The sequence below is a fragment of the Pteropus medius genome, unplaced genomic scaffold, assembly GCF_902729225.1.
Source record: "Pteropus medius unplaced genomic scaffold, Ma_sr-lr_union100, whole genome shotgun sequence".
Taxonomy (NCBI): domain Eukaryota; kingdom Metazoa; phylum Chordata; class Mammalia; order Chiroptera; family Pteropodidae; genus Pteropus; species Pteropus medius.
Genome location: NW_024349800.1, coordinates 64238330 through 64254211, shown reverse-complemented (window position 1 = coordinate 64254211; position 15882 = coordinate 64238330). Strand labels below are relative to the sequence as shown.

General features: G+C 40.3%; 1 protein-coding gene across 1 annotated transcript in view; it reads right to left on the bottom strand.

The window, feature by feature from the left end:
• Positions 1 to 897: 897 nt before the first annotated feature.
• Positions 898 to 15882, bottom strand: part of HTR3B (5-hydroxytryptamine receptor 3B) — a 58890-nt gene continuing 43905 nt past the window's right edge. Inside the window, 9 exon segments of the mRNA XM_039886969.1 lie at positions 898 to 1097; positions 1100 to 1198; positions 1865 to 1924; positions 1927 to 2043; positions 2178 to 2385; positions 10720 to 10880; positions 11383 to 11549; positions 11979 to 12088; positions 12415 to 12459. Coding sequence (XP_039742903.1) covers positions 898 to 1097; positions 1100 to 1198; positions 1865 to 1924; positions 1927 to 2043; positions 2178 to 2385; positions 10720 to 10880; positions 11383 to 11549; positions 11979 to 12088; positions 12415 to 12459 — 1167 coding nt within the window.

The window sequence follows — 15882 nt, the reverse complement described above, 5'->3', positions numbered from 1 at the left end:
CACAGAGGAAAGACCATGTGAAGACACGTGGAAAAGGTAGCCACCTACGAGCCAAGGAGAGAGGCCTCAGAAGAAACCAACCCTGCCATCATCTTGATCTTGGACTTAGCCTCCAGAGCTGTAAGGAGATAAATCTCTGTTTAAACTACTCAGTCTGTGGTATTTTGCTATGGCAGCCCAAGCAGATTACTACAAAGATAGCAGATTATAAATTTCTTGAACCAAGGGCCATGCATGAAGCCTATCTTCCAGTTCAGTGCCTTACCCATGGTGTGTATTGACTAAATGTGCTAGGCTGGGCCTGGAAGCCTCGGCACCTGATTCCCAGTGCAATAGTAATGCACTGCTGAGGCAGCACAGGGGAAGATGGACTCAACTGGGATAGTGGAATAAGAGCTTCAGGATACCGATATGGTGGAATTTTGTGTTTTGGTTAATACAAGGTTGACCTCAGGAATCAAGTCAAGGGAAGAATGTTCTGTGACTAACTTATTTTCTGGTGTACCTAACACAATGCCTAGAATTTGACACTCAATAAAGATTTTGTTGAATGACTGACTAAATGAGTAACCAAGCAAGGATTGGGAAATGAAGGGATACTACGCTTAAAAAAAACAAACAAAAAAACCTGCTAAAACATACATGTATGCTTGTACATGCCTAGAAATTTTCTGAAAGAGACTGCTAATAGTGATCACTTTTGGGGAGTGAACTCAGATAAGGAGTCAGGCGTATTTTTCACTATATACTTTTTACTGTTTATGCATTTTTATCATGACCATTTTTATCATGACCTCTTTTCATTCAGTCCAGGTATGCACACCTAATGAGCTATTGATAAAATTAGGTGTGCATACCTGGACTGAATGAAAAGAGGCAACAGGGGCTGGAGAGCTTTTAAACCCACTGTTTCTCCCCTCCAATTTCAGATTTCCCCAAGTGCTGTGAGAGCACATTGACTGAGACCAGCCGACTTCGATCTTCACAAGCCACTCCAAGCACCCAGAGGGAGCACAGGGTGATGGTGTAGAGTCCCAGCATGACAAGGTAGCCTCGAAAGAGCAGGTGGTCAAAGTGTTCCAGGAGGGCCAGCCAGCCTGGTCTTGGGTTCAGAAGTAGTTGCTGATAGATTAAAGCTGGGATAAGACTTCATTCAGGGTGCCTGACTGAGCCTGGTGGTCTCAACAGACAGGGGACTCTGTGTGAGAGAGAAAAATACCTTAGGTGAATGAGGTGCCATCAAAGTCCTCCCGGACTTTCCACTGAGGCTAATGGCCTCATCCTTTAAGGAAGATTATGGGCAAAACTTGGCAGAGTTGGGTTGAGTTGGGGTTGGGGACTCTCTCCCTACTTACTGAGGGGAGGCAAGCCTGTGCTGAAGTAAGCCTCGGAGAACATGGCAGAACTGTGTTTGTAAGGAGTCTAGGCTAAATCCATCTAGAGATTTTCTGAGCTAAGGACCAGCCCATGTTGACTCAGTTGCAGCTTTAGTGGCTGGGATCATTCTTAAACCTTTTCATATTAAGCTACTAGAATCTAAAGATATATACACGCATTGCATATGGCACTACTATTCTGGAGTCGATGGCTCAGTCACTTTATGTTTTTGGTTGAACCTAGAAAATAAAACAAGCTAAGGGGATTAAAGATATGACCTCCAAACTAAAATGAGACTTTCTAGAAAGCCAGCAGGAGGCAGCTTTCTGTCTCCAGAGAGGTCATGTGAAATGCAGTGCAGAGGCTAAGAGGCAGGTGTTTCAAATTTTCACACAGCTGGACACATGACTTGGTGTTTCACCAATGGGAGCTCGTGCTGAGGGTGATAAAGCAAAACAGGGTAGGGACCTCAGAGCTTCTCACAAACCTGTTATCCCAGCAAGCTGGGCCTTGGGATCCATTCTAGGCCAATCAGCATCAGTGTCTCTTGAAGGCACAAGAGGGGCCACTCCTGCCAACTGTACCGCTGGTCGTGAAGAAATTTGACCAACAAGATGGACATAGATAAGCTGAGAACCAAGAAGGCCATACAGACTGTGAAGACCCCTGAGGGAAGGAACGGGAGAAGGTGGAATTAGCTGCAGTCTCGGGGGCTTCTCCGTCCCCAAGCTGAAATGCAAAAGCAGATCTTTGACAGGAGTCAGATAAGGTGGGTGTCCAGTGACCCCAAGGCTGCTTACCAATTAGAGGGGCGCTTGTTGCGCTCTGTGGCATCTTGTCGGACATGTTGACCCTGGAGACAGTATAGCCCACCAGTATGCTGGTCTTGAACACAATCCTGGCACGGCAAGTTGTGGGTAGGTAGAAGCGCAGGTCCACGAGCATGAAGAAGATGCTGGGAATCAGCAGGCTCATGAGGTAGACCAGCAAGAGTCTGCGAATCATTACCTGGCCAGGGACAAGGTATCTGTTGAAAAGAAGATGTAAGCTGATGGACTAATGCTTGGCCAAACCCACAGCCAAGAACTCACCCTGAAATTCCAATTTTTTTGTATAATATGAAAAGTCTATGTAGTTTAGAAATAGAAGACTATTTTGTGGTTTAGAAAGTAGAAAAATATTTCAAACTTTTACATAGAGCTAATATTAATATTAATAATTATAATAAGAAGCTACTATTTATTTAGCACTTGCTGTTTGCCAGGCACCAGACAAAATGTTTCATATGTTTTGTCTTATTCAATCCTCACAGCAACTCTAAGGGCTGGATATTATTATCTTTATTTTATAAATAAGGAAACTGAGGTTCATAGAGATGAATTGCTTTTCAAAACTCACATAGCTGGTGCGTGAGAAACTGTTTTAAAACCAGGTCTTACACCAAAATCTTTCTTCTTAAACCACTTACTACGTAACATACTGTATTATTTTTGGTTTAGTCTATCTTCTTACTTGGAATGTAAGCTCCTTAGCACCTGTGTATCTGTTGGAGTCAGGGCAGGAATAGCACAATTAAATTGGGAAATTTGGAAGGGCTTAATAGGCTGTTTATAAGGTGCGGGAGAGCATAGGGAAACGACAAGAAGGAGGGCAGTGCCCCAGAGATTTGAGTGGACTGGAAAAGCTGTTCCTACCTTTGCAATAATTTCGTTAAAACACATTAAGGGGCCAGGGACTAGGAACGTGACTGGGACCTGAGGGGAAAGCCATGTGGAGAGGGCTGCTGGACAGGAGTTGTATCTTCCTCCTAAGGACACATTCAGCCTGGTGGCAACTCCACAGAAAGGAACACGGAGAGATAAGCACCCCATTCACTCCAATCTTCTCCCACTGCTCCCCTGATCCCCTATTGGCCAAACATGACCAGGGATCCCATCTCTGCAGGCCCCAGCTCAAGTCTCCAGGAGCACAAAGGCAGAGGAAAATGAAAATGAATCTGCATCAGGGGCCAGCTGAAGGCATCAGGGGCCAGTTGAAGATATCCAGTGATGACCGTAGTACAGCTGGGCTCACAGAGATGCTAAGTGGCTTTTGTAGCTGGGAATTAGTCTCATTAAATTATTATGATTGTAGCTGTCATTTTTTTTACAACTAGCTTCTCTGAGATGGTGAGAAGAATTATCTTTAGTAAACACTAACTATTCTCATCCTTCCTGGAGAGAAACCAGGGAATGACAGGGCCCTTTGATGGTGAAAGCAGTGACGTTTTTTTAATCTCTTGCAGAGTCAGAGATAACACCTATTTTATAGTGGATAGTCAATAAATGTTTACTGAACAAATGAATGGACTGGGCCCTTTGTTGTCGAATTTGGGAAAAAACGATGTCTGAAATCTCCCATTTCTCTGATTCACAAAACGATTGAAAATTTTCTATATGTTAGAGAGTACACTAGATGCTTTACTGCATGTGATGTGGTTAAATCTTCACTGCAAGCTTATTGGGAGGTAATATAATATTCCCACATTATAAATTTTAACAAATAAAGCTCAGCCCCCTTAAGTAAGGTAAGTGGCAGAGCTGATTCTAAACCCAGTGTTCTTTTCTCATACAGCATAGCTATAACTCTTGATCTGACCAGACTTCTGAGTTGAGTTCAGGGTTCTTCTTGCTCACCTCTGTCACCTGCTCTGGAAGAGAATCACATAGAAATGAACCGAGACAGAGGCCAGGGATGGTACAGAAGGTGGCAAGGGAATGGCTTGGCTAGGTAAGACCAGACATCGTCTTGCTGATGAGAGTGGGGGCCCCCCAGCCATTGGGTCTGAGTGCAGATACCGACTCAGTGGAGCTTGACAGGCCAGAGCCATTTGGCGGATTGCAGCCTGGCTGTTGTCTTTCGCATTGAACATAATTGGCTGCAAATACTCAAACCAAAGCAACACTCACTGCTTTGCAATAATTTCGTTAAAACACATTTCTACCAAGATGCAATCAACAAGAAAAACAACAACAAAATGAACCGTCATTAACCTGCACCTTTCCAGCTCCCTTCATCATGCTGTGACTGAGCTGGCTGTGGTTAGGAGGGGGCAGCAAGAAGAGATCCAAGTGGTCAGAGCCCACAGGGGTCCTGTACTGTGGGCCCAGCCTAAACTATTGGTGATCTAGCCGTATGGGATGGTGGGTGGGGGGTGACCACACCTGCTGTCTCTGGTGGGTAGGAGTAGTAGACCTCCTAGAGACTTCATGGCAGCTATTACATGAAGGGGATGAAAAATAAAAGAATATCTCCCTAAAGAAAACTGCAGATAAGCACATTGGTTAAGTGGAAAGAAACCAGATGTAGTCAAGGGAACAGGGTTCCAGTGCCTACATGTGCTTGTTCAAGCAACACCAGGTGAAGGTATTTAACCTGTCCATGCCTCGATTTTTCCTATGTAAAAGGGCAGCTTACTTTTGCCTTGCCAAACATCTTGGGTACAGTTGAGATTATCTGTTGTACTCTTTAAAGTTCCTCTGTACATAGCACATGCTGAGATGACTCCTCTCCACCCAGAGGCTGATGTAGATAGTGAATGTAAATTTGAGTCAGAACCAAGGGTGGGTGGTGTGGCTCCTCGGGACCTCTGATTTCCAAGAAAGTGCAGTTACCAGAGGAGAGGTGTGACAAGAGCTGAGAGGTTGGGGGGCAGGCCGGCTTCATGGGCGAGCGTGCAATCCGTGCAGTTGCACAGAGCCCCCACACTTAGAAGGGCCCTGCGCTTTGTTTAATGCTCTGCTGGTGTCATTTTGAAGTTCTTCATAATTTTTTAACAAGAGGCCCTGCATTTTCACTTTGCACTAGGCCCTACAAATGATGTAGCTGGTCCTGTCAGGAGGATATTTCTCACTGAATATCAACAGTAGCTGAAAGTAGAGGGGAACATAGGTACAAGGAGAGACAATGTGCTTCTGCTGTCACACAAAGCAGAAAACTCTCCTGTCTGTTTGGCTTTTAAAAAGATAGACCCTCTAAAACTACCTCATCCATTCTCTTACCTTTAGCAAGGATGTTGCCACTCTTAGGACAGATCAAACAGTACCTACAGTTTTAGTTTTCTTCAAGAACAGAGAATCTGCCTTTTCCCTTGGGGCTGACATAGGGGGCAATGTTATGGACTAGGCAAATTTTCTCTACGAGACCAGTGCAGCCTAAAGAAATACTAATTTTATCACACAGTTTTCAGAAATGTTGTGTATTCATTATCTCATTTGATTTTCAAAAGCCCTTTATTCTCTTGTTCAAGAAACATTAATTGAGCATGAACAGAGTGTCAAGCGCTATCCTAAATATTGGAATTAGGACTGTCAGTAGGACAGGTCTCATCCTTTACACCTCTCCCCTACCCTGTCTTATGGGATGAGGACCCAAACTATGGTGGTTAGATGTTTCACGAGTCTGCAGATGGAGAGGAAGTTTACCTCAGAATGGACCATACCCAGAGTCTATGCCTGATTTAGATGCTGAGATTTAGATATGTTTGAGTTTATATTTAGATGATATTTTGGTCTTAGAGTTGGAGCTGAAATGAGTTAAGATGTTTGGGGCTATTGTCATAGGATGAATGTATTTTACATGTGGGACAGACATAAATTTTTGGAAGCCAGAGGTTGGCGGACTATTCTGGATTGAATAATGCACCCCCTGCCCTGCCCAATAATTCTGTCCTTCCTGGAATCTCAGAATGTGACCTTATTTGGAAATGGGATCATTGCAGGTCTAGTTAGTTAAGATAAGGTCTTACTGGAGAAGGCGTGCGCTTAATCCAATATGACTAGTTTGGTTTTAAGAAGAGAAGAGACACACAAAGGAGAAGGCCATGTGACTATAGAAGCAGAGATTGGAGTGACACATCTAGGAGCCAAGAAGTGCCAAGGATCACAGTCATCCACCAGAAGCCAGGAGAGAGGCAAGGAACAGATCCTCCTTCAGAGCCTGTGAAGGAACCAACCCTGCTGACACCTTGATTTCAGGCTTCTAGCCTCCAAAACTGTAAGAGAATAAATTTCTGTTGTTTAAAGTCATCCAGTTTGTGCTACTTTGTTACGGCAGCACTAGGAACACAGTGGACAGATGCCAAAGAATGGGCTGAAATAGATGGGATTATGTTTAATTTTGTGTAATTATCATATAGAATTAGGCACATAGTTTCTGGAGTCAGATTGCCTGGGTTCAATTCTAGGCTCCATCAGTCACACTGTAGCCTTGGGTAAGTTACATAACTTTTCTGCACCCCAATTCAGCCATTTGTAAAACTACAGATACTTAGAGCACCCACTTCATACAGAAGTGAGGATTATATGTACAAGCCCTTAAAATGGTGCCTGACATAGAGAAAATGCTCCATTTGTGGTTATTGTTATTATGTCTCCCTGGGAAGATTTTGAGGCGTATAATAGTATCAGGAGCCTTGTTTTATTCATGTTTGTGTCTCAGTGCTTACCATTGAGCCTGTCAAAGATAAGAGCTCAAAAGGTGTTTGGTGAGTTGCATCGTAGTTCTATGGGGTGGGATCGTGGAGTTAGCCCACATGGGGGCTCTCCTACTGAGGTCAGCCCGCTGAGGCCATGCCAGAGGCAGCAATCTCTGCTCATTCTGGGGGGAAGGGATGTCACCAACTCAGTGAGACACTGCTCTCTGCGAAACTGCCCCTACCTAGAGCCCATCATTTTTAATGGACTAAAGGAGCTGGTGCCTTTAAATTCCACAGAAAGGGAAGAAAAAGCACTTTAGTTTCAGTCCATGTTCTCCATTAGACACCCTTCAGGTGTTAGCAATATTATGCCACAATTTCATTATCCATTAAAGCCAGGTAATAATAAGTACACAAAGGTATTTTGGAGCCTATTGTTGTTAATGAAAGAGATCAATCTAATTCAGAATGTGTGTGTGGAGAGCTCCTTGGAGATGGAATAGGCCCCAAGGTTAGCCACTAATTGCCTCCTTGATGGTAGACCCCACCAGTACTCAATTTTGCATGACCGTCTTTATGACATAGTTGAAATTTTGACGCCCAGACTCACGGCTCATACCAAAGCCCATTTTCCTCTTCTCCCAAGCCCCTCCCAACATTCTTAATTCAGAAAGAATGGGAAAGTTACTGCCATTTAAGTAAGATCCTTGTACTAGAGTGAGAGTTTCTTAAACCTGGACCATAGCTCGAGCTAGATGAGAATGAGCAGAGTCCATGATTCCAGGATTACTCGAGTAACTCTGAAAATATTTCTAGGGTTCTAAATTCTGTCTCTCTCTCTCTCTCTCTCTCTCTCTCTCTCTCTCTCTCCCACTGATGATCTGGCACTCACAAGGATCTTCTATCAAGTTTATGAGATGCATTCAATAGATATCTCAACAAAATGACTCTAAACGAGAAAGAAAAATTATGTCAACAAAAGAGGATAAATGAGGCACCTTTCTTTCCCAATTGCCCCCCTGCATTTTTCTAGAAGTCCCTTGTGGGCCCCCCAATTCTTGCCCAAATGAACACTTTACTTAGTGTGAGATCTATGGATGGATTCACTTTAGTTCCCACAGCTGCCCACCCTTTTTCATCCAGTATGAATTCTTAAATTTTATTCCTACCTCCTTCCACTTCTACCCTCATTCTTAAAACAAACAAACAAACAAACAAACAAACAAACACCACTGCCATACAGAAATTGAATGCTTACCCTGCTGTTTCTGGGAACCAGCACCTCCAATAATGTATTGGAGGAAACCTCCCCTTCCATGGCTGCTGGATCGGGTGCCCAGCTGCACACAGATATCCTTATAGGCAGAAGTACCTCTGCTCTGGGCCCCCTGGGGAATGCACCCTGACTCCAAAACATCAGCGGTGCCCTTTAATAAACAATACGTGTCCTAGAGCCAGCAGTTATGATTGCACATTAGGTGGAACCAACAGGGCATCCAGAACACTTGATTTTGTTTCAATGGCAGCAGTGTACACAAGGCCCAGAGCAATGACATATTTCAAATAGATCATTGTTCCTCCTGTCTGCCTCACCTCTCCTCAACTCCCTGCTGGGTATTCTGGACTGGGACACAACTGGTGATTAGATTAAGAGGGAGATGGCTCTTTGCTGTCAGGAACCTGGCGAGCCCAAAGTTCAAATGGAACTGGGCTCTAAATTTCCCATCATTGGCCAAGGGCTGTTGAAGGACACTGGGGTGCCTCAGTTGCTAAATTTAGAACAGTATGTCTGATACAAAGTAAGAGAACATGAGCCCAGCCGTGGTGCACACAGCAGGAATGGGGAAGCATGGAGACTGAGAGAGTTTGAGGGAAGCAAAGAACTATGATAGTCACTGAATCTTCTTTAAGCTCCTAAGTCTGGTTCCCTGTCCTACCAAATATGATCTATGACTCTACTCAGGATTCCTTCCCTACTCTGTTCCAGAAGGCTTGGGTGGAATCTAGCCCTGCTGGATAACCTACCATAGCCACCAGGGCAAGGGATCGAAGGAAAAGCTCTGAGAGCATAAAACGTGTCTCTGCCCACCTCCAGTAAATGGAGAAAAAGCATGGCAGTGAAGAGAACAAAGTATTGAGACTCCGTTTCCTGAGATCTAGGGAAGCCTTCTCTTTAATTGTTTATGCCTCAGCTCATCATATTTAAAATGGAGCTAGTACATAGAAAACCTTTTGCCCACTGTTGAAAAGGCAAATTAATATTTAGGGTGAAAGGTGACATGTATCTACAAATAATGGCTGCACTATGGAGAGAGAGAGAGAGAGAGAGCACGCGCATGCTCCTGTTTGCCAGCCCCATCTTTTGCCTTTGTTCGTCTCCGTGCAGTGTAGGTAATGGTGTGTGCAGCGTTCTCCAGAGTGCTTGGTAGGTGACTGTTTTCCACCTTGCACGTGCTACTCCCTCACATTTGCCTTTAATGCTCTCCATTATTCGGGCTGCATTAATAATGTTTGCAGGCTGATATCTTTAAAATCAATGAGGTGTTTACTCTTAGCCAAGAAACTCATCGAAATTAAAAAAGCTTTCTTTTTTTCCCCTCCCATCCTCTCGCTAAAAAAAGTGGACAAACAAGCCACAATGCAAGCTTTGCTAAACCCCAAGCAGAATAGGTAAGAACCTAAACCCCACTACTAGGAAGGTATGAGTTGCAATTAGCTAGTACTCAGAGTTATACATTAGTCAGGTTCAAACTACAGCTTTTTCTAAGAGGCTCCACTATAACAAGAGCTTTGCTGGAAAGCTGCATACAACACTTTTAACCAATGGAGGGGCATCTGTGCCCTCAATAATAGCTTATTTCATCACCACAACCCCTTAGCTTATAATTATCCATTGTAACCATAGTGCCTTAGTCTAGTCTGAATTTTCCTTCTTATTCAAAAGGTTTACTTTCAGGAGAATTCATCTGTGTGCAATCCTGATCTGTCTATAGTCTCTATTTTTCAATCAAATCTATTACCTGGCATAAAGGATTCCCTCCTCCTTCCAAATACTATCACCACTAGCTGATTTTGTGCAGAAAAGCGGAGCTGAATACTAATAAAGTGAATCTACTGGTTGCATGAACTTGCTGCAGCCATCATATCAGGATGTTTTGCCAGGAGGGTCAGGGAAGGGAGAATGGCTGTCCTGGGAGTGCAAGGCAGTTTCAGTGTCCTAACCACTCCCCCTCCCCGCCCCCAGCCAGGGCCCTGCTGGACAAATTTCTCTGTGAACAGTGCAACCAAGAGCATTCCTGGTGGTGCATCTGAGAAGTTTGGGTTTTCATCACATCCTTTAAGAGAAGTTGTTCTCTCTGATCTGGAAACCACCAGTGGTCTGTGACGATCCTGCAGGTGATTTGTTAGTTAACCCCTCAAGACATTCAAGTTAGTAATATTGTAATTTTATGCATCTGCATCTGGAATTAATAATTTACTCAGTTAAAAACAGTACAATAATGTTGAAGAGACACTCTTCTCCCAATTTCTTATTGTTGTGTGTGGGTTTTTTTTTTTGTTTTTTCTGTTTTCTCTCAGAAGCAATTGGAAGTGAGGATGTTAGCATGTACTGAAAGGCTTGAGGATTCCTACTGTGGTGGAGGGGTTCAGGTCTCTGGTGTCTCTTCATATTCACACATGGAGAATCAATAGCAGAAGTTCAGGATCTGTTAATAAACCTGTGGTCTCTGAAAAGCCAGAATGCAAGTGGATGTCCAGAGCCATCTGTATCGGCAGTTCTTAGATGATAATGAATGAGAATATGCAACAGAGCAGAGATTTCTCAGCAGAGAAAGCCAAAGATTTCAGAGAAGTAGGCAACAGGGACAGGAAGGTGAAGGACCCACGTGAAACTGAATCAGTGAACAATGTCCAGCGCTGCTCTGCAGGCTGTTGTATGTTGAGGACACAGAAAAAATCTCCCACACACTATCATTCAACAATGACTTTTTGTCATGCTTAATGTCTTCTCTGCTCCTCAAGAAGGCTAAGTCTACATCTTCCACTGAAAACAACAGAAACAATTGACTTCCACATAGAGAGAGAAGCACCAACATCAAATCCTTCCTTTTACTCCTGCCTCTACATGTACAGTCTTGCTGAGATGAGATTCAATATAACCATTTTGAATTATGGGTAGAGTTGTGAAATAAAATCTTTCTAGCCATGAAAAAAAAAATACCAACTATGAATATAGGGTTTAGATTCCACTATTCATAGAATGATGGAGCTGCTCATGAGACTTTTATAATGTTCCCAGTGGCAGTAGAGGCCTAATATTGTATTCCCAAACCAACAGCTGCAATAGGCTATACATCTGGGCACAACTCTATATTTGGTCTGAGTTACAGCAGGAGCTAAGTAACTACAAAAAGAGATTTCGATTTGTAAAAAGTCAATTATATGCAAGAATAAACCTGAGAAGTGGCATAATAAAATTTCACCTATGCGTGCCAACTCATCACAGGTATGTTTCCCACAAGAAGACTGTACCTCTCACAGTTTATCTGTGTGTAGAATGCTATTGAAGGTTAGGCTGCCATTCTGGATATCAAATGGAAAAGCATATGTCTCTAAACTGCATGCGGAGACCACCTGGATGAACTTAGAGTTCTTAACAGTCCTAGATGAGTTCACATAAACATAAGGAAAGCCAGGTAATCTTTCAATGTTCATGCTATATGAAACACAAAAAACCTCGTTGTTACACAGAGAGCTTTGGATGGTTCAATACATGGAACTGATTATGAGATGATAGTGTCCGTGACACCCACGAATAGCCTAGAAGTGCAAGGACAGACTCACTTCTCCCTGAGATTATTCACTGTAGCAAAGATGGGTGAATGCAGCAATGACAACCTCATAAATTAACTCGCTTGCTACCATTATAACACAAAAAAAATCCATGAGTAACCTTAAGCTCTAATAATCAAATCTGTATCATAAATGATGTCAATTCATGATATTTTAACTGGAATATTCCTAACAATATGCTCCTCTTCAAGCTGAGAAACAAAAAATAGCAACAATGAGTAAAAATAGGCAGAAAATGGCCTGAATATTCCTAGCAGTCTAAACCCCACAGAAATATACCTGGCACACTTACGATTCATTAATGATGATATCAGGGGCCCAGATGGCACTTAGAGGTAGGGATATCTCTCTAATATCATCAAACATTCTGGAATTCCAGGATAAAAATTCATCATCCCAAACCTGTTAGTAGTAGCCCAAAAGGCAACTTGTCAAAAAGAGGAAATGTCAACCTTATTAAAGAACTGAAGGGGGATTTGGTTGAATAACCCAATTGATCAGCCTGCTGGTACTATTATTAGGAGAGAAAGTTTCCCATCAAACTCCTAAAGATGGTAGACCCAACCAGAAATTATGGCCATACAATGATATGAATTCTAATAAATTAGGTTTGTTGCAGATCTAAGGAACTGTTGACACAAAGATAATATCTATTCCTTAAAATAATAATATTTTTCAATAGATCAAGATCAAGAGTGCAGTATGCATGGAAAGAAACAATCATTTACCTCACAGTACCATATGCTTGTCTTTAATTTTTGATTCTGTACATCCTGCAAAGCAAAAAGAAAATACACACCAAATATTAGCATGTCAGTTAAACCAAAGCCCAATTCTACAGTATGATAATTCAGAGAAAAAAAACCAAATCTAAATAATGCTGATTTTAAAAACATTACCTTGACAATTCAAGATCTGAGTATTTTCAGTTCCTATTTATTATACACACCTGTCGCTATGAGCTTTACTATATTATCGATGACAAAATGGCACTTTGACTGCACTTGACATCTTGAATAATTTGCTAATCTCTTTCTGACTCTAATTAGTTACTTTGCCATTAATCAGACTAAAAAATGATATGTAGTCTTAGCCAATTTTGGGCTAAAAAGATGAAACCAAGATTTTACTTGTAATCAAGATATTATTCATACTCTTTTAATGAGTGTTATCTCAGCTGCTATTGGCAGCCATTCCTAAGTTACCTTATGTTTGAATTTCTCTTCTTATAAAACACACTGAATTAGCTTATGCAGATGAGGTATATTTTTGATGGTATAAATAGATATGATGTCCCATGTCTGCAATGAGTCAGTGATCATCTTTTTAAGAAGACTCCTAAAAAAAAAACCAAAAAAAACCTCTTTACTAATTTTTTCATATCTAAACTAGTAAAGAATATTCTAAACTACTATGATCTTGAAGATTAAAAAGAAATATATGATATGAAACATTAAGCCAAAATAGATTATAAATTTAAATGTAAGAGCTAAAACTATAAAACTCTTAGAGAAAATACAAGAGTACATCTTCATGACTTTGAATTAGGTAACAACTTCTTAGATATGACACCACAAGAACAAGCAACAAAATAAAAAATAAATGATACTTCACCAAAATTAAAATCTTTTATGCTTTAAGGTTATTATCAAGAAGTAAAAAACAACTCACAGAAGGGGAGAAAATATCTTAAAATCACATATTTGGAAAGGAGCTTGTATCCAGCATATATAAATAACTCTTACAACTCAACAACAAAAAAACAAACAAGCCAAATTAAAAATGGTTGAAGTGCCGAAGCAATCTTGAGAAAGAATAAAGCTGGAGGCATGATGCTTTCTGATTTCAAACTATATTACAAAGCTGTGGTAATTAAAACAGTATGGTTTGGCATAAAAACAGACACATAGATCAATAGAACAGAATAGAGAGCCCAGAAATAAACTCACACTTACACAGTCAATTAATTTACCACAAAGAATATACAATGGGGAGAAGATAGTCTCTTCAATAAATGGAGTTGGGAAAATTAGACATGCAAAAGAATGAATCTGGAAGTCTATCTTACACCACTCTCAAAAATTAACTTAAAATGGATTAAAAAATGTCGAACTTCAAACCATAAAACTCCTAGAAGAAAAGATAGGTGGTAATCTCCTTGACATAAGTCTTGGTGATGATTTTTTTAATCTGACACCAAAAGCAAAAACAACAGAAGCAAAAATAAACAAATGGGACTATATAAAAATAAAAAGCTTCTGCACAGCGAAGGAAGCCATCAACAAAACCAAAAGGCAATCTACTAAATGGGAGAAAATAATTGCAAATTGTATATCTGATAAGGGGCTGAGGGGCTGGTATCCAAAATATATAGAGAACTCATACAACTCAATAGCAAAAAAAAAAAAAAAAATCTAGTTAAAGAATGGGCAGAAGGTCTGAATAGACATCTTTCCAAAGAAGACATACAAATGGTCAATAAGTACATAAAAAAAAAGATGCTCAACATTACTAATTATCAGAGAAATGCAAATAAAAACATAATGAAATGAAACCACACCTATTAGAATGGCTATTATCAAAAAAAGACAAGAAATAATAAGTTTTCGAGATGACATGGAGAAAAGGGAATCTTTGCGCACTGTTGGTGGGATTGTAAATTGGTGCAACCACTGTGCAAAACAGTATGGAGTTTAGAGTTCCCTCAAAAAACTAAAAATAGAACCCCCATATGATCTGGCAATTCCACTTCTGGGTATTTATTTGAAGAAAATGAAAACACTAATTCAAAGAGATATATGCACCCCTGTGTTCATTACTTACTATAGCCAAGATGTGGAAACAACCTAAGTGTCCATTGATGGATAAATGGATAAAGGAATTTTGGTATATATATATACACAATGGAATATTACTCAACCATAAAAAGAATAAAATCATGTCATCTGCAACAATATGGATGGACCTTGAGGGCATTATGCTGAGTGAAATAAATCAAAGACAAATACTGTATGACTCATACATGAAATCTAAAAATTAAAAACAGCAATAAAAAAACAAGCTCATAGTCACAGAGAATAGATTAATGGTTGCAAAAGACGGGAGGTGGGGAGTAGGAGAAATGGGTGAGTTGGCTTTTTTTTATCTTAAATAAATAAAAAATTTTTTAAAAAGAAAAGAACAACTTGATTTTCAGTCACAAAAAGGTCCTAAGGGCTTTGGAAAGCACTATAATTCTTAGTGACTTTAAGCAGCCACTTACAATACAATATTAGTTTTCCAAATGATAAATTTGATCATATAAACTCTAACAAATTGAGGAGAAAGTATTGTAGTAAACATAACCTGAAATTTTGTATTTCACAAGAAAATCTTAATATTCAAAACAAAATACTCAAAAAGACATTTACAAAGACTTTGAAGATCACATGATTTATGTAACTTTTATTAACTTCATAGTTAAATACAACTCCAGTTGATTTCTTTTTAACTGTAAGGACGAAATTCAATTTCTCTATGAGAAAATCCCATACAGAAAAAAAATGGACAAAGAACTGAATAGTCATTTTTCCAAAAGAGATATATAGTCGTGCACTGCTCAACAATGGAGATACATTCTGAGAAATGTGTCATTAGGTAATTTCATCATTGTGCAAACATCATAGAGTACACTTACACAAACCTAGATGATATAACTAATACACACCTATGCTTATGGTATAGCCTATTGCTCCTAGGCTACAAACCTGTATAGCATGTCACTATACAAAACAACATAAGATTAAATGAAGCACAAAAGAAAATGATGCAAACAAAAATTGTAGTAACACAAGATGTATGAGGCTGCTGCCAGCATATCATGGCATACTGTTTTACAGCAAACTTTTTTTATAAGTAGAAAGAGTACTCTTTAAAATAAGGATAAAAAGTATATATAGTAAATATATAAACCAGCAAAATAACCATTTGTTATCATTAACCATAATTGTACATAATCTTATGTGCTATATTTTTATATGACTCTCAGAGCAGTAGTTTTATTTACACCAGCATCACACAAACATGTGAGTAATGGGTTGTGCTATGGCATTACTAGGTGATAGGAATTTTTCAGGTCCATTATAATGTTATGGGACCACTGCCATACATGCAGTCCGTCATTGACCAAAACATCATTATGTGGAGCATGACTATAC